The following is a 19,875-nucleotide window of genomic DNA, read 5'->3' on the forward strand; positions in this document are numbered from 1 at the left end:
TCACATTATATTATCGCCCTTTTTGTCCTCAGACGTGGCTATGGCTGTATTGGCTATTGTCGTTTACAACAAAGGACTTATCCTTTGTTTTAACCGATAATGGTCTGTTGATGATAGCCAATAAATTGGGTCACGTCTATCCATCATATTCGAGGATCCTTTTGCTTATGTTCATAGGATTTTGCAGGTAGAACCATCACCGTTAGTCTCTGTAGTTCCAGGACCAGAATAGCGCTACGGTATCCCTTGTCTGTCGTAAGAGGCAACTAAAAGGAGGATGTGTCGCTCCCACGGCTTTGTACCTTTGGAAGGTGTTCCTCTCGTTAAAAAAAAGGAACATCTATTGCAAACATTTTTATTTTTTAATAAACGAAAATACAGCTTATATGATGCTAAATGGTCATTGCTATGCCAAAATACTGATACAAATTTAGGTATCTTTGTCAAAATACGTTAGGATCTCTTCCTGAAACCTATAATAATCCAAAATATATTTGAACTAGTACCGAAAAATATCTGATAGACATATCCTATACACCATCGTCTCCAACCTTTTCCTGTCTTGCTGGTGCTAATGGATCTCCTCTCAGAAAGAGAAGAATTAGACTATAGTCCGCCACGCTGACAAAGAGCGGATTAGTCTTCTTAAATCCCTGGGAACTCTCTTTTAAGTTTTTTATCTCGCGCTATGCAGATTTATTCAGTTCTCGGTAAGTCGGTAAGATGAAACAACTACTAAGATATTCAAAGAATATTGGTATATTGGTCAACGGACCAAAAATAGAACACGTATCATAGAAGATTCCTTACGACCGGGGAACCTATGCGGCAGAAATGTCGCAAAATCCAGAGAAAACATGTATTATGCATCTAAGTAGCTATTCGGATTGTCGGTAACATGCTGGGACTACTACTGGGGCTACAAATTTGCAGGCTAAACACAAGACTACTGCCTTACTAAGTAAGAACGAGTCTTGCCCCGCAGTTTCACCCGTGTTTAAATACTCTGGAGATTTTATGAAATTTGATTTTATTGCGCTTCATATTATTTCTTTTTCTAAAATACATAGCCTAAGTTACTCCTTATAACATCAGCTAACTGCCAATGAAAGTCTCGTCAAAATCGCTCCAGATGTTTCAGAGATTAGCCAGAACAAACAAATGGACAGACAAACATTTTAATAATTGTTGATTTGTTATAGGTACCCCCATATAGAGAGATCTTTCATATCAAACGAAATAAGTCTTCATATGCAATTAGTAAAAAAGTTATTTTGAGGAAAAAAACAAACACTTTAATTTTTTAAATCTTATATATAAAATTCTCGTGTCACAATGTTAGTTACCGTACTCCTCCGAAATGGCTTTACCGATTTTCACCAAATTTTATATGCATATTCAGTAGGTCTGAGAATCGGCTACTATCTATTTTTCATACCCCTAAGTGATAAGGGTTGTTCACCCTTAACATTTTTATTTATATGGCAACACAACGTTTGCCGGGTCAGCTAATTTCTATACATTATTATGTACTTGTAGTTTTCACATATGTTACCCTGGACCTAACGACGCGTTGCAGACAAGACTACTAATATAACTAAAGTAAGGTTCCGTAGGAAACTTACATTAATAAAGGCAATTCTTTGTATGTTATCCGGACAACCTACGCATACAGAAACTTATAAGGTCATTAATTTTGTAGCATTTTGGCAAACTTTGCCAGAGGTCATAGACTTGAAGAAGTATAAGGATAGTGAAGCTGGACGCTGAAAATTATGAAATGAAATAAAATGCTATGATGATTAAAATCTTGACCGAATGGGTGAAAAATTGATTAACAACTTTCGGCGACGATCACGGAAAATAAAGAGAATGAAATATCCGACCCATATCCGTTAACTCCGTCAGCTCTTTTGTTTTTGGAAAATTACTTGCCTATTTAAAAATGCAGATAATTTAATTTCGGTATGTAATTTTGTTTATTTCTGTACTGCATACAACAGATAATTTATAATAGTTTGTAATTCGTTAAGAATTCAGACAACTGTTATATTGTGTACATTAGCATTGAGATTTTTTTAATTTAAGTAGTTCTTACCAAAATTTTAAAATTTCATCTAATATATTTTTTCTAGATTGTTAAAATGGTGAATACTGAGTTCTTTATCATATTTTTCAAATATTTATGTCGGTTACTTCAATGTTTACGATAACTTAATCACTATAATTATGTTGTGATATATAGGTTATTAATATTATTAAACAGAGTTCATAATTTATCGAGATAATAACGGTATTGCCTTACAAAATATGAAGTAAATGAAGTAACGAATCGTTGCAATTATTACGCTGTTAAATTTATTATTGTGTATGGATGATTTCGATTATTGAGGAAGTATTAAAAAAGTTAATGAAAGTGTGTTTACCAATCAGTTAATCAAGAAAAATGTTAAAGCCAAATCAGCGGTTATATCTTTTTAAGAATTTCAATTTAGAGAATTTGAATAAGAATATTTTATTCTCAAAAGAATTCATAAACTACCTTTACTGATACCTTTATTATTATTGTAACAGTATTGTATGGCATTAACTACAAAAATAGTTATTGAGTTGATCATAAATATTACACAATCCATGTTTTTCGCACGTTTTTCATTTGTACATAAATATTCAGCTTTAAGCGTACTATTTTCATCATACTACATGAAAATTTTCCAATAAAAAGTATTCAGACCTCTTCTTTATAATATTTCGTAACGTTTTATCAATTTTAATGCTATTACTTTTGTTATAACACTAATTTAATCAGTTACACTTCGCAACAACAAAACAATAAATCTGTTCAATTCAAATAATCTACCTAACGTATACAAAAAAAACTTAATGTATAATTTCTCCAATCTTTTTTATAAATAAACACAATATAAAGCTAGAATATATCACTTGAAAACAAAACAAGAACTCACCGACGAATGAAGCAAGGAGCGCGAGTACGGCGGCCGCCGCGCGCGCCATCTCGCGAGCTCGGCCGCAACACGACTGGCTGAGGGCCGCCCCGCGCCCCCGAATGCGGCATTGCGCTCGCTCTAATTTACCATTGGCTCCGACACAGCTCATATACTGAACTACACCTGTAAACCACCCATGAAACGCATTTTCTGCGAACTTGTGGAATGAACTTCTTCCTGAGTATTCCCTGATCGCTATGACATAGAGCTCTTTAAAAGGAGTGCAAAAAAAGCTCTCCTTCAAAGTCGCTGCATTGGCGACCCCTCTGGTGTTGCAAATGTCCATAGGCGACGGTGACTGCTTACTTGTTGACTATAAAAAAACTTCCATTAATTTTTCGGCTCCGACACAGCTCACACTCAGTGAATTACACCTGTGAAGTGTAAAGTATGCCTGAAACGCACTTCTTGTAATTTTCAGTGTACAGTTAAAGTTTTCGCTGCACCTAGTATTTACCGTTGGCTCTGACACGACTTACATACTGAACTAAACCAGTAAACCACATATGAAATACACTTCTATTAATTTTTGGGATACGGCTAAAGTCGTATTTTACTGCATTAATCATTGGCTCCGATACTGCTCACACGCACTGAATTACATCTGTAAAGTGTAAACTACGCGTGAAACGCACTTCCAATTTCACTGCACTTAGCGTTTACCATTGGCTTCGACACAGCTTAGAATCACTGAATTACGCATAAGAACTTCGGTCTACTTTGCGCTACTACTTTTTAAGTCAGAAAAGCACGATAGTATAGCATAGGCACCAAACCAATTTCTGCAGCAGCAGCAGTGATAATCGCTGCTGTGTTCCGCTTTGAAAGACATTCTTATCCGAGGCGTTCCAACTTAGTCCTCAAGGTTAACAACGCATCTATGACCTCACGTAGGACGCTAATTTTATTCAGGGTTGAATACATGTCACTTACCACCAGGTAAATGCATGCTAGTTTGCTACTTCTATAAAATAAAAAAAATATTTATAAATCAATTAATCCATGTACAAATGGACATACGCACTCATAGTTGGTCTCTCCCCGCATTCAATTAACACGCGTGGCTTTAGTATTGCACCTTAGTGGCGTTTTAGATCATTACTTAACCCTAGAGTAGTCGCGCCTTTCCATGTAACGGGAGTGCTCGCGTGGTGAGCATTTTGCCGCACATGTTTATGTTTGCTAATTTTAGTTTAATAAATTAATAATATTTTTAAAGGAATAGAATAAAACATAAGCTTTCATAAATTATCTTTTACTAAATTTTTGTACTTAGAAATTATTTTAAAAAAATGTTTTAGGATATCTTGGGTACTTTTTTAACTTTTTGCAATATGTTTACCTTACACATAAAAAAATTAAACTAGATAACAAAATTAAACGTTTTCAGTATCTTCGATATGTACTGTAGCAAAACAATCCTGAAAGATAAACATACAATGTTTGTTGCACAGTAACTTTCCACATCTATTGCACCCTTTTTTTGGTTCTTCTTTTTTTGTTTTTGATGGACATACTGCGCATATACCTTCTTTACCCGATGGTTTATATTTGTAAGTGTTACTTGTTCATTTTCTTGTAGTTTACCGGTGTCACTTACCTAAAAAATATTATTTAGTAGATAAAAATAAAATATAAAAAATCGCCCATAATTCACAAAAACATAATAAATATCAATGGTGTTACGATATTTACACGAAATAACGTTATATATTAAAATAAATAGAATTAAAACTAATAATATTTGAACTGCACTAAAAACCAGGCACATTAATTTTACCGACGTGAGTAGTCGCGCAGTTAGCATTTTGCCGCCAAACGCGACACACCACCAATAATCGCTTCCTCCTGCGGTGGCCCGCGCCCTAAACTTCTTCTAATTTCTAAAATAAGTAGGTTAGGCACGAGGGGGCAGCTACTAGGAAGCTTGATCTTGACAAATGCACCGTATTTATAATATTAGGATTTTTTCACCGCGGACGGCAAAATGCTCATAGCGCGAGCACTCTAGGGTTAACTAAAATTACCATAAATCCGTATTTTTTAAGCTTCTTTTAAGCCATTTGGTCTAATCTTTAGTTAGATTATAGACATCTGGAACCAACTACGTATACGTAATAGAAGTTTTACTTACGGTGTGAAAGATGCGTTGTAACGTTTCTTTAAGGAATTAAGCACTACTTACTTTATTACATTTTTAATGTAAAATTGTTAATTTGTCGGTCATTCTTTGTACAACCCATATCGGGATACTCAGGTTATTGACAGCAATTGCCGAATAATATGAATTGTATAAAGTCGTGAATAATCGGCCAAATAAGTTGCCGAACATTGACGAGTATAAACTACGCATGGTGACAGGCGTCATGCATCACCCGATTCTTTGAACGCGTTGAAAAATCACGCTGAAACAGACGAGCAACCGAGGTTACCAAGTGGGTCAGTCAGTCAGTAGTGGGACGTCATACCCTCCGGGTCTCTCATATGCTAAGGCAATGTTAACATAAGGGCGGTGGGCATGGAATTTCGGGTCTCGAGGATACCCTCTTTGCCCGGGCAGATTCTCAGGTGGTGAATACCCCCCGGATTCTTGATATTTATTCATAATAATATAATTTTATTTAAAACATAATAGAATAATGAACAAATATTAAAAATATCTATCATCCCCCTGTTGAGGGCGTGATTCCAAGTGGGTCATTTACATACTCGTACTCGCGTCTATTCGTCTGCACTCGAGTGTCTAAACCTACCATTACAATATTACGGCAATCCAGTTCATTCACATCACTGCCCTTGTGACCTCTCAAGCAATGACACCCTTGACATTTTAGCCGTAACATAGCAACAAACAACCCTTAGCAACCAATTTGATATGCAATTGAGTTTCAAAGAGAATATAATCATTGCGTTTTTTGAGTTTCAACAAAATAAAGTGCTCTGTGCAACGTTTATCATCATTGTTTACAGTTTGTTGTGTATAACTTATGTATTAAAATATACTACAAAACGATATCAATTTATTTATTAAAGCATTTAAATTATCAAAATGTCAGGAAGCAATCGACCTATGAGTCAGACGAGGAAAATGGAAACGGTAGGTATCTCAGTCTATTTTTCTTTATAGCCAAAGAGACTGAATATATAAAATATATTTGAACTTTTTTGTTTGTAGCACCACATATCTCTACATCTCGCCTCATAAGTAAGTTAGTCATCGACACCCTTCTGAAAAAATTGCTTTTCGCTAAAAACATGTATAGTGGTGCCTTCCCGGTGGTATCATACTGGCTCTGCGATCTATCGACCAAACGTCACACAATTATACTTATCCGAAGCGTTGTAACTCAGTCCTCAGGAATGCATCTCATCTGTTGCCAAACTCACCTAGGCCTCTTATCTTATATGGGGTTGATTACAGATATCCATGAGCGACAGAAGCCACTTACCATCAGATGGACTGCTTGTTTTCTACTTTTTTATTACAAAAATAGTTCTACCACCCTCGTTTACAGTTCAGGCGGTGGTAGATAGGCTAGTACAGGTGGTAGGTATAAGTGGTTTGCCCATAATCTGTATTCCATGGGTGGCAGTAGCTACTTACCATCAGGGGATTGCTCGTTTATTACTTTTCAATTATAAAAGTTCTTCCGTATTTTCGTTAATAGTTCTACCACCCATTACCTAATGGGCATATTCTTCCAGAAAGAAGCCCTCTTCCGTACCCGTAAGCGTATCCTGAAGTACCTGGTGCACGGCTTCATGAAGCAGGAGGGGCTGCTCCACTCCGCAGATACCTTCGCGGCGGAGGCGGCGCTCACCAGCGAATACGAGCTTTGTGATAACATCGATCTGGATATTATCTTGCAGGTTTGATTTTAACATTATTGTTAATTTTAGGATTCCGTACACAAAGGGTAAAAATAGAACCCTAATGCTAAGCCTCCGCTGTCTGTCCGTCTGTCACAGGGCTCTATCTCTAATATATAGACTCTTGAAATTTGGTGGCCGCTATAATACTAAAAGTAAAAATAGGTTTAAAATAACCAAAACTTCGTCTAAATTGGATCAGTCGTTTCTGAGAAAATCGCGAAAAGACTACAAGTTTAGATACATGGCGGTCGAATACAGAACCTACGTTTTTGAAGTCTGTTAATAAATGGGGCCGCCATTGAAAAAACCGCTATTTTTCGGCGTTTTTTCTTTTAATTATTGAAAAGGTATTCAATAGAGGTAGACAGTTAATTTTTATTAAATACATTTCCTTCTATGGCTGCTAACAAATACTTAAAATTAAATATACTTAAATGAGAATTTGGTGATACGGAACCTTCCATATCCGAGTGCAAATCGCATTTGGCCAATTATTTGGTACCTTTTTTATTTTTTCTAAAGATACTAAAGTCACATTGTACAGGTAATGCACAAGACGTTCTAATTATTCATCATGGGTAAGAACGAATCTTGCGGCTTTGCTCGTCATTTAATTCGAGTTCATTGAGTGGAATGTTTCATTTCATTAAGTTTTGCAGTCCAATGATTCTCTCTGGCGGAAATAAGCGTTCAAAACGTAGGTATATAAAAATATGTATATTGTACAATTGTATATGGGGTGAATTTCAAAGTACAGACGTATGATGCAATTTTAATTTTTATCTTATAGTTTCCGATTTGGTCCTCAAGGGCCATTTGAAAAATTCACGTAGCGTAGTACTGCGGTTTTTACTAATCTTAACCGATCTATGAAGTTAAACATCGGTTTTGGTTGGTAGTAAGATGGGTGGACCAATAGCGGCTTTTCACGCTCGCTTTGGAGGACACATGATAAGTATTGGAGAGCACTAATTAAAACTTGTCTGAGGCCATAGGAGCAGTTTAAAAATAATTGATATAAGCTGATCATTAATAAGTAAACAGTCACCACTAATATAACCATCTTTCTGCATCCTTCACTTATTCGACTAGGTATATAATAATTATATAAAAAAATCCCAAGAGTATCGAAAAATCTAACCATGGTTTGGATTCTACATGTTTGTTTTATATTTGTTCAGAGAGAAGGAATCCATATTTTACATCACATCCGAGTTTACGTGATGAAATCTTAAGTTCAATTATCATCTTAGCGTGCAAAGCTCAATATTTGGAGTCGTTTACGATTTTCTACAGGGGTGCAAACTTCATGAAAAATATAATTGCATTACTTAAATTTTTTGCTCAAACTATGACGCGCACGGAGTTCCACATTCAATCCCAGAGATAGATATACTCCGCGCCAAACTGCTAGTCCGCTCTGAAGTTGTTGCGCGAAGGTGTAGGTCATACAATTTGCTATGGCGACGCGGTTTATTTCTATATTCAGAGTGGACTAGCAGTTTTACGCGGACTATACCCAAAAAATGAAATCTGTTCTGGGTCATGATGATAATGTATTAGTCTTTGTGTATGTCCATGACACCCACAGACAGAGAATCCTAATGTAGCGCTGTGACGTAGAAAATATCTTTATCAGACGGGAGTGTAGTTTTCATAAACAGTTAAGTTCAACCCTTTCATAAATCGTTGACACCCCTATTTCTGTACAGCGCAGTGTTTACATATTCAGCAGGGTGCGCTCGCTTGCCTCACGAGCGTTCCCAAGCCTCAATCTGCGCTCATATAGCGGAAACGCTCGCTTAAATGAGTTTCAGGCGTTTCAGCTGATGTGTTCCCGCTATAATGGTTCAACTATTATGTTTGACGTTGGGTTATAAATATTCATGGTAATAATTTATGTACGAATTAATATTCACAAAAGTTGTCCAAAATGTTGTCCATATCAGTTTACCATATAATATAGAATAAGTATTCCAGGGAAACGTGTAACAGATGAAAGGTGATAGAGTCGGTATGATTCATCCGGGGAATCTCACTCATTTTTGCCACAACCACTCAGTTCTGCGATTCAATGGAAAAGTGTGGATGTATGTTGACGTAAATATGGGTGGATGATTTTAGTCCTCAAGAAAAGCCATCTGTAATAGGCTTCAGGTAGAATCTGCTCTATATCAATTACCATCAAGTGGACTGCAACCTTTTGTACAACTCCAACCTGATACAAAAGTAAAGAAGTTGTGACATCTTCTATTGCTAGCATATGTCATTGTGTCTAACATTACATTAGCTCAATAACAACAACATGACATTATAATCGTAGTCACATAAGATTTCCAAACTTCAGCCCCATTGCTAAGTGAAAATCGTTAATTTTACTTGCAACATTTGCAATGCACACAAAATTGCAAGTTAATAAAAAGCTTGTAAAATATATCAAAAATATTGGTCATTGAAAACTGGCAAACTTTCTACGTTATGGAGAAATGTTCTCGTTCCACGGAAAGAGGGCAAGAAGTCAAGGTTGGGGTACGAGACGACTCTTGGCTATGGCGTCCATAGCGCGACTCAGTTTCTCTTTAATTCCACTCTCACACTCCATTGAGTTTATTTTATCTTGATTCAAATGATAATTAAAACAAATTTAATAAAACCCTGCAGATGTAATATTGGTATAGCTTAAACACTTAATTCAGTAATCAACACTAGAAAATTAGCTATACAGAAATAGACCAGACACGAGGAAGAAAAGTGAAATTTATAAATTATTACCAATTACTAATAAATTGTTCTGTATTATATAATTTAAATATTTTTATTATTCAGCGATTAAACAGTGATGAATGTTTAAAGTTGCTGTACTGCCGAACACTGTTAAAAGTTGTTCGGCGACTATTGATTAGCGAATATACCGACGCTTATATAGGTAGTATATGCTTTTACAAATAAATAAATCCATTCACTCATTCTCTAAATTCAACATGTACCGCTCATCGGTTGAGTAAACAACAAATTGGACGATCGAGCCATAGAGTATTAAGCAACTGTAGCGTATGTGACAAGATTGTCGCCTATGCAGCTCGCTTGTACGATAAAAATAAACGCTTGTTACACTCGTGGGTGCCATTGACACACACAGTGACAAATACACAAACACCCAGACCCAGAAACAGAGACCTAAGTTCATCATTTAGATATCTGTCTGGCCGGGGATCGAACCCGGGACCCTCTGCGCGTCAGACCGGTGTGGTGACCGCTCGGCCACGCGGGTCGTCGATAGTTGCCAATGTGCAGTCAGCCACATGCTGCAGGCGGTCATCCACATAACCTGACTCATAGGGCATCTGTTCTTGTCATAACTCTATGGTATATTACATGAGAACGGCGTATACAAATATAAGAAAAAGAAATTCATGAACTTATATGCAGATATTTTTTTACGTCAGGTTTAGTGTGAGCATGTCTTAACAATTCTCTAACAATTTGCCAAATGCACCTGAAGTGACGTTCTGTTTTAAATGTCAAAACAAGAACAGAAACACATGTGAAGTGAAAGAACAATTTGTTTAAGCGACACGTGTCATTATAAAGCCGTTAGTGTCCCGCTTCTGTGCATGAGCCTCCTCACTCCTTACATCTATGTGGCCATTTTTAATTTATGATTTAGGAACATAAAAGGAACGTGTAGTCCACAAGATGGTAAGTGGTTTCTGTCGCCCATGGATATCTGCAATTACTCCAGATAGACTCTTAGCCGAGGTCGGCCACAGCTGCGCCGCTACCCCTGAGGACTGAGCTGGAATGCCTCGGAAAAGGATACATGCCATCATACATGTTGGTAACGGTTCGTTGTGAATTAGTTTTTAACATTCATCTATAATTTCAATGTGATAGCCTTTTTTTTTCGTTTCGAGGGGAAACCTTCAAAAGGTACCCAACGACGTGGGAGCGACGCCGGGTTATGTGGGATTTTTACCGCACTAAAAACCCCCCGGCGGCCGTCCTCAGCGCTTGTTGGAGAACTCCGGGATCTCCAACGGAACACAATCGGAGTCCTCCAAGCGCGATGCCCGCATCGGGCTCTGCCCTGGGGGAGCGTTCGCTCCTCCCACAACATCTGGTGATTTCGACGGTATGCGATCACACATACCGCCGTTCTTTCCGGGGTAGCATACTGGACGATTCGAGCTCCCACTCTTGCCGCGCGCAACCCCGGAAGCCCCCTTTTAGTCGCCTCTTACGACAGGCAGGGGATACCGTAGCTCTATTCTAGTCCCGGAACTACAGGGACATCAATGTGATAGCCTAATAGTTGAAACATAGCCTTTCGATCGAAAGGTCCGAGCTTCGAATTCCAGACACGTATCTATGATTTTTCGAAATTTTGTGCGTATTTCAAAATAATTATCACTGCTTTAACGGTGAAGAAAAAAGTCGTGAGGAAATCTGCATACTTGAGATACCTTAAGTATGCTGCTTAAAATGTTATCAAAGGTATGTGATGTCTATCGATTCGCACTTGGCCAGCGCGGCGGGCTTATCCTTCTTACTCTGAGAGGAGACCCGTGCCCAGCAGTGGGACAGTAGTGGATTGATGATGATCATTTAAAATGAAAATTTCAAGTAGCCAGTCTACTTGACACCTAACAACCTCATAAAGATTTTATTGTAACGTAAGTGGAACATATTGCGCGACAGACAGATGAAATTTTAGCGGTCTATTTACGATTACACTGGAAATATAGCTCATTTCGTCTAAAACTGGGAGTGTGGCCATGATAACAGATAAAAATAGGATAGTGTTCGGCTTCTAATTCGGGTTTAGTGGTTTTGGCCAACTACATCTACTATAGTCGAATGTAGCCACTTCTTAATTTAAATAGAGACCCGCGCCCAATACTTAATACAACATTATATGATTTTTGCGGGAGTATGTAAAAGCAGTTTCGTAATCGTGAATTAAGCGTATAACTAAAGCTATCCTGTAAAAATATACGCTATGTAATATGTAATATAATATTACACAATTATTATTTACAGATTTGAGAGATAGTCTGAATTTCTTCTGAAGTCTCTTTATTCCTTTTTTTTTTTTTTTTTCGAGGGGGAAACCTTCAAAAGGTACCCGACGACGTGGGAGCGACGCCGGGTTATGTGGGATTTTTACCGCACTAAAACCCCCCCGGTGGCCGTCCTCAACGCTTGTTGGAGAACTCCGGGATCTCCAACGGAACACAACCGGAGCCCTCCAAGCGCGATGCCCAACGGGCTCTACCCTGGGGAGCAGTCTTCGCTCCTCCCACACCATGTATGTTTACGACGGTAAGCGACCACACATACCGCCGTCCTTCCCGGGGTCGCTTGCTGGACGGTTCGAGCTCCCACTCTTGCCGTCCGCAACCCCGGAAGCCCCCTTTTAGTCGCCTCCTACGACAGGCAGGGGATACCGTAGCCCTATTCTAGTCCCGGAACTACAGGGACAAAAGTCTCTTTATTCCTAGTCATCGTTTCGAATCAACCGCCATTTTGGCGGCCGGAGCTTACTGACTTTGATCGATTTTAATAACTAACTATATAACTAACAAGCCATTTAAATTATTATTATTTTTTTAATATATATTAATAAGTTTAATTCATTAAATATTTAAGTACCCGTACCGTAAGTTATGCCACATTACCTCAATGCACTTGGCACAAGAGACATTTAAAATGTCCCAACTTCAGCAATATTTGTGGTGACTGTGCGCGAGTTTGGACGGTTGCCACGTCGCTGGAGAGACTCCCGGACGCCAGGCCCACGTGGAAATGCACTGGCCAATGCTGCTTTCGATTCTTACATTTATTACATTTAGAAGTCATCTGTTTATTTTTGCTTCTGGGAGAAGTATTTAATTGGGAGTGATTGGTGACGTCATTTTCTTTAACAAATGTAATAATGAACTTGTACTCAAATACTTAGTAGTTGATGAGGCTGATGAGAGATCCGTTAGAAAATTTGAAAAGACGGTTACATACGTTAATGGATAGAAAAGCCAGAACATGGAAGCGCGCGTTAAAACCCGTGAACCGCGTGGCGGAGCGGTCACCATACCGATTTGACTCATAGAGGGTCCCGGATTCGATTCACGGCCAGACAGATATCTAAATGATGAATTAGCACAAACAGACATCTAAATGATGAATTTATATATCAGTTTCTGGGTCTGGGTGTTTGTGTATTTGTCTATGTGTGTCATGGACACATACTATCAAGACACGTGCCATGGGCACCTACAACCGACCGACCCGTATGTTTGTATCTCCTGATGCGTAGAGTAGACCTTCGGAATAAAGGCGCAAACATTTCCATAACGTGCAAACTTGCCAAAAATATAGCCCAAAGCTAATGAGACGATGGTTATCCCCATTGAGTCCAAAACTATTCCAGAACTTCGTCCCATGACTGTATCCATAGTGCTCCATTTACTTTAACACAAATATTTTGCCTATATGAAGACGATATAACGAATTAAACTTACCATCGCATCCGAAATATAGCATTTGCCAAGATATTGACGTCAGCTCGGTTCCAGATTTCTTACCACTGAATAAGTATAACCTATTTTATAGTTCTATCTTTCCAGGGCATTGAGGTATGTTTCCAGATAAGTTACACTACTTTATTTATTGCTGTTTGAGTTCTTTTTGTAGTATTTTACATCGATAGGGGAGTATGTGGGTAGTATTTTATTTTCCTTGCAAGAAGGTGGGTACAAAACAAGTAAAATAGTCGAATTCACACAAATGTTTATCGTTTAGTCTTCTGCGGGAGAAAACTGGTGACCTGTAATTCAGGTATTTTTTACCTACAATAGGCACCAGTCTCTCATTACGTAATATTTAAGATATTAATACGAGTATGTTGTAATCATGTAATTTAACATAATTGTGAGATAAATAAACTATTTTCATTCATTCTATAGTAAGTAGTTGTTGCGTCAATGAGATTTTGATGTGATCCATAAATAAAAGTTATGATCACATACATAAAAATGTAGCTTCCCACAAATGTTTCACTTCGAATCTGGGACTCTCCGCATGTCAGGTCCAGGTAGTGATGGGCAAAACACCCGGTTTAAACCCAGTACTGGGTTTAAACCCGATAAAGACCCGTTTATACCCTCCCACGGGGTATTTAAAAATGATTTCATAAAATCTGTAGACAGTTTTTAAAATAGTTCAAATATTTATTGAATAGATATACTAGAAGTTTCTATGGTATTTTCAACGTCTTTTAATGTTATATTTTTGAGGTTTTACCTACTTTTTAACCAGACTGCCACAGAAGGGTTTCTATAATGGCGTGATAAAATGGCATTTTGGCGCTGTAAATGTCTTTTTACAGTGCATATTTAGCACAGTATCATTATCAAAGTAATAATTGCGTTTAAAAAAGTAAAGATATGCATGAAAATAGTAAATACCCGAATAAAAACCCATTTTCGGTTTCAACCATATTTCTTCCCAACGACCGGGTAAAAACCGGGTTTATTCCCGATGGGTTTAAACCCTCTGCCTATCTCTAGGCCCAGGTAATAACAATTATTATGTTAGTTTTGATCAAAACATTTCTCTCTAAAGTATATAAAAAATACAAATTGCTTTAATTCTGAAAATACATCGAGAATTAATATTTTTTATAGTAAACTAGTTGACCCGGCAAACGTCGTGTTGCCATATAAATAAAAAAAATGTTAAGGGTGAACAACTCTTATCACTTAAGGGTATGAAAAATACATAGATAGTAGCCGATTCTCAGACCTACTGAATATGCATATAAAATTTGGTGAACATCGGTAAAGCCGTTTCGGAGGAGTACGGTAACTAACATTGTGAAAAAAGAATTTTATATATAAGATAAACATATTTCTTAGTTTCAAGTTTCTTCCAAAGAAAATATGGGAAATATATACCTATTCTTCAATTGCAGGACTACTGCAGCTACTATCTAATACGGTTCAACAAGCAGCCGCAGTTCTGCCGCAAGGTGGAGGCCACGCAGCCGGTGAGGCGTCCGCAGACCAGGCGCAGTAGACCTGATATGGTGCTGCCAGTGAAGGAGGAAGAACCAGATCTACCTTCCAGCTTCACCGTTACTAAGTTGTTAAAGGTAAGATAATGGTTAAAGATCTAAACTGATTGAACTCTTTGAATGACTGAATGAATTGTGAGTTTCCAAGGTTTGAGTTGGTGCCTATGGCATCTTTACTCGCCGAAGAATGGTACTAAATCTCCATCAATTGGCTACATCTACATCAATCGATAAACGTATTTTATTTCGAGATATTCTCAAAATACAACTGTTTGAAAAATTCGATCTAAGCGTTGAAGTTTTTCAAAAGTAGTGATAAGAACCCACTTTAAAATTGGTTATAAATGTCGGCTCCTCGATTCTATGCCTCGGTTATTGAAAATGCCCATCGACGACATAACTTAGGACCAGGTAGACCGCATGTCTAAGAAAAACAAACATAGACAATTTACTTACTTGAGTATACATCAATAATAGCTAACAAACATAAATATGTTTCTAGGACAATCTCCAAGAAAATGTGGATAATATCGACAGCATACCAACCATAGAACGGAAGCCTCTGGCAGGATTTCTCCGCAACGTATCTTCAGAGGCTAAGCAGTTAGCAGAATTTCTGTACCAGGACATCATACGGCCGACCGGTGCCACCTGGGACGATATCAAGGGCTTAACGACCGCTAAGACCATATTGATGGAGTCTGTTGTTTATCCCGTAAGGTAATCTGAGAGATATTTAATTTTTTGTAGGCTCCGGCGTAACTTTTATAGGTTTTCATAAAAAACACTGAAATTATGCGTGAAACTGTACCATTTTTGGAACATATGTGCAGTAAAAACCTGCAAAATAATTAATTCTTTCTAAGCTATTTGGCAAACAGTTGAACCAATTACGAAGATTCATGTAAATATTGAAGGCTTCACATAAAGGTTTTTTGCCCTAAAATATTATAACTAGATGATGTTGTGGGAAGAAATTTGTTATTGATAATTGGATTTTCGCAGATATCCAGAGGTCTTCACCGGTTTGCTGGAGCCCTGGCGCGGCGTGCTGCTCCACGGGCCCCCGGGTACAGGGAAGACGATGCTGGCTCGCGCCGTGGCCAGTGAAAGCGGCTGCACCTTCTTCAATATCACGTGCAGCACTGTTGTTAATAAGTGGAGAGGCGATTCTGAGAAGATTGTGAAGGTAATGTTTGTAGAGAGGGAGATTGGAGTTTGGAGCTTTTTTATCAGTTTAAATGGTAAAATTAGCAGGTTAGGGAATTAGGAGAGTCTAGATGATACCTACATGATAGTGCTGTAATAAAAAAAATACTACGTTGTAGTTTGTTACATCCGTACGTTATGTGCGCAGTGGACACCACACGAGTTAGGTGCAGAGTATAGCTTTCTCTTGTCTCTTCTGTGGATACTGTGCACTTGTCCATAATAGGTATATGGCTGCGATTGAAGATAAATCTTTACTTTTTAAAATGGGATGTTATATAAATCATACTTGCATCCACTACCCTTGTTTCTATTTATGACTAGCTGACCCGGCAAATTTTATACCGCCTCAGAATCTATTTATGAAATATATTTCATATTTACTCAACCTTTAAACCTTCCCTGGACTTCCGCAAATTATTCTAAACTAAAATTAGCCAAATCGGTCCAACTGTTCCCGAGTTTAGTGAGACTAACGAACAGCAATTGATTTTTATACATTAAACTACCCCAACCCATTAGAGGAAGCAAAGTTTTAATTGGGTAGTTTACTTCTGAACACTTGTAACTATTCTTCATAGGTACTATTTGAAATGGCATCCTATTATTCTCCCTCGATAATCTTCATCGATGAGGTGGAGACGCTGGCATCAGACCGGTCAGCGCCGGGCGAGCATGAGGCCTCACGACGCTTGAAGTCGCAGTTGCTCACCGAGCTGGATGGAATCACGCAACGGGATGGCGTCGTGTTCTTGTTGGCTAATTCCAACATGCCCTGGTGAGTGACTAACTTGAAGGATCTTAGTAGTGTATATACGAAGTAGCAAGCGGCATATAGGCATCTGAAAGGAAATCTAAGGAAAAGACACTTACCTGAAGCTCATAGAATATGCATTAAGCGATTTCAGGCGAAAATTGAAAACAACATTTAAAAATTTCGTTTTCCATATTTATAACACTACAAATTACAAATCTCTGTGTAATGAGTTATAGGAATACACAAATAGTTACATCCACACATTAATATTTACTACATAATATCTAAATTACTTATTTACATGTCTACCTCCCTGATTTTACAGACTGAAACTACTTGTTATACATAACTTGTTTTATATCTAATACCTACTCTATTAGAACAGCAGCAGGAATACAATAACTAAAACCGATATTCCAGGGAAATCGATGCAGCTATGCTCAGAAGACTAGAGAAAAGAATCTACATTCCATTACCAGACGTTAAGACAAGGGCAGCACTCTTCGAGACCCTTCTCAGTACGAAGAACATAGAACTGGTTCCTCCGGTAGACTTTGAGGAGTTAGCACGGAGGACGGAAGGGTACTCCGGGAGCGATATCAAGCTGGTTTGCAAGGAGGCTCTGATGGCGACAGTGAGGAAGATGCTGCCCAATATGGGAGGAAAAGGTATTAATATAAAAAACAATATAATTAAGAAGATAAAGATAGGACCTGATTTCGTTCTACCTACTGTAACTACTTTTAAACTAAAGGTAAATGAACGAAAGCAGGCGAATTTAATTAATTTAAGTAATCATGTATTTTTTAAACGATTGCAGTCGACTTAATGGTAATTGGTCACTACCGCACGTGGATCTGTGACCAACTCTTTATAGAATAGACTCTATCTGAAGCCTGACCTTGCAACTCTTTAGGACCATGATGGTTGCGTAAAAATTGCTGTAATTTACGCCCCTTCTGCAACGAAACAAGGTCCTACTAACTTAAGGCTGTTTGTCCACCGCACCGACACCGAGCCGATACCGAGATTATTTTGGGGCCGATTTTAATATGTCGTGACATCGGTCCGTCAAAATCTTGGTGCCGATCTAGCGGTCACGCCGATCTACTCGAAATATCGGCGGCCGGGATGACGGTGCTCGGGTCCATCCACTGCCGTTACACGCGTGGCAGCTGGAACAAAATAAACCGCCGATATCGGTTGTGGTGGACAAACAATCGCCGTCACGACATATTCAAATCGGCCCGAAATAAATGTCGTTCTCGGTATCGACTCGGTGACGGTGCAATGGACAAACAGCCTTAGTCGTTAAAAAGCATTTACTTTACAATAATCTTAGATAGAGTAGCTAGGAAAACATTTATCAATTTATTTTCCAGGTACCCGCAAGGACAAGCTGTCTTTCCAAGATATATTGATAGCGGTAGAAAAAACGAAACCGGTATCCAAGAATTCAGCAAGAAAACACGCGGAGTGGCAGAATGAGATGGGATCGTCTTAGTATAACTATAAAGTAGTAATAAATCGGACATTTCTACCTACACCTATTTCTACCTAATAACAGCAGTGTTAGGCGCTGCTGTGTTCCGGTTTGAAGGGTGTGGTAAGGGAGACATACTTTTCCGAGGCGTTCCAGCTTAGTCCTCAGGGGTAGCGGCGCATCTGTGGCCGACCTCAGGTAGGAATATCTAATCCTATCTGGGGTTGATTACAGATGTCCATGGGCGGCAGTAGCCACTTACCATCAGGTGGACTGCATGCTCGTCTGTTACCCTTATATTATAAAAAAAAAATCGGACATGCGGGAACAGTCATCCGAATGTCTACTATAATGTGTGTCAATATGAAGTGGGATGAAAGTTTGTATATGGAAGTCTTGACAATGTCTGCTTCATGACCCTATACATATATTTATAATTTCTTTGTCTTTGTATTATTTTGTTGTTCGCAATATTAATGGCTCTTTGTGTCTCGCGGTCTTTAGTTTTTCGAAACATAAATATTACTAAAAGTAACGAAATATATTTGATATTTTGGAGGTAACACAAATAAAATATCCAATAAAATATGAGAATTCATTCATAAATTTAATGCAGGTATATATGATTTGGTTAAAATCTTTATATATATATTTCTTATGTGCGTGTGTATGTCACTGAACTCCTCCTAAACGACTGGACTGATTTTAATGAAATTTGTTTTGTGTGTTCAAGGGGACTTGAGAATGGTTTAGATTCACAATTTAGTCCGTGGTAAGAGGTTTTTTTAATTAATTTATAATTCGTAAGTAGTTGTTGATTTTGGAATGTTTCACATTGGATTTGACAGACTTCGCTACCATCGCAGTTTCAAATATTCTATCTATTTTTCAAACACGTAAGTGATAAGGGTTGTTCACCCTTAATTTTTTTTATTTATATGGCAACACAACGTTTGCCGGGTCAGCTAGTATACTATATATATTACTATGATACAATAATAATTTCATACGAAACGTGAATAAGTTAATAAATCGGAAATCACTTCAGGGCAGTTATTCGTAACACCCGTTGATTTACTCATTTATCCATCAGATAAATTAAGAAATGTATATATATTGTGTATATAATATTATGTCCTAAACAACATTTTATTAGTAATTTATCTTAATTTACTTTATCTAAGTTTATTATTTACCTACTTTTGTTACTTTTATTATTACTCTACAAATAAAACAAAAATGTAATTATTTATCATTTATTAAAGACATCTAAGATTCCTCTATACAAAATATTTAAAAATACACATTTCACCATTTCTTACATACATACACATACTTACATCAATTCCAATCCAATACATAATATGTTACATACATTAATTTTCTTCAAAGATTATTGTTAGCTCAGACCAAAAAAAAGACGATAGCGCCTCATAAAACATTGTATAGAAGCATAATTTGCATTTTGTTGTGT

The 19,875-nt window shown here is 37.7% G+C and overlaps 2 protein-coding genes across 2 annotated transcripts in view; one reads left to right on the forward strand and one right to left on the reverse strand.

Moving 5' to 3' along the window:
• Positions 1-3,102, reverse strand: part of LOC140749040 (integral membrane protein DGCR2/IDD) — a 40,268-nt gene extending 37,166 nt beyond the window's left edge. The window contains exon 1 of the mRNA XM_073082048.1: positions 2,967-3,102. Coding sequence (XP_072938149.1) covers positions 2,967-3,015 — 49 coding nt within the window. The 5' untranslated portion in view covers positions 3,016-3,102. The remainder of the gene's footprint in view (positions 1-2,966) is intronic.
• Positions 3,103-5,859: 2,757 nt separating this feature from the next.
• Positions 5,860-18,470, forward strand: LOC140749025 (katanin p60 ATPase-containing subunit A-like 2). The gene is made up of 8 exons (XM_073082028.1): positions 5,860-6,105; positions 6,714-6,878; positions 14,851-15,030; positions 15,455-15,672; positions 15,958-16,141; positions 16,743-16,939; positions 17,339-17,586; positions 18,301-18,470. Exons 1-8 carry the CDS (start codon positions 6,058-6,060, stop codon positions 18,420-18,422), a joined length of 1,362 nt encoding a protein of 453 aa, XP_072938129.1. The 5' UTR covers positions 5,860-6,057; the 3' UTR covers positions 18,423-18,470.
• Positions 18,471-19,875: the final 1,405 nt, after the last annotated feature.

Source organism: Epargyreus clarus, unplaced genomic scaffold (genome assembly GCF_041222505.1).
Source record: "Epargyreus clarus isolate Ecla_fem2 unplaced genomic scaffold, WU_Ecla_fem_2.2 ptg000017l, whole genome shotgun sequence".
In the NCBI taxonomy this organism is placed as follows: Eukaryota; Metazoa; Arthropoda; class Insecta; order Lepidoptera; family Hesperiidae; genus Epargyreus; species Epargyreus clarus.

What these genes read in the sequence shown, in the direction of transcription:
- LOC140749025 (XM_073082028.1), top strand. Translation starts at nt 6,058, where the DNA reads ATGTCAGGAAGCAATCGACCTATGAGTCAGACGAGGAAAATGGAAACG. An exon ending in GCTAATTCCAACATGCCCTG is followed by an intron (nt 16,940 to 17,338) that starts GTGAGTGACTAA and finishes CCGATATTCCAG; the next exon opens with GGAAATCGATGCAGCTATGC. An exon ending in GCCCAATATGGGAGGAAAAG is followed by an intron (nt 17,587 to 18,300) that starts GTATTAATATAA and finishes TTTATTTTCCAG; the next exon opens with GTACCCGCAAGGACAAGCTG.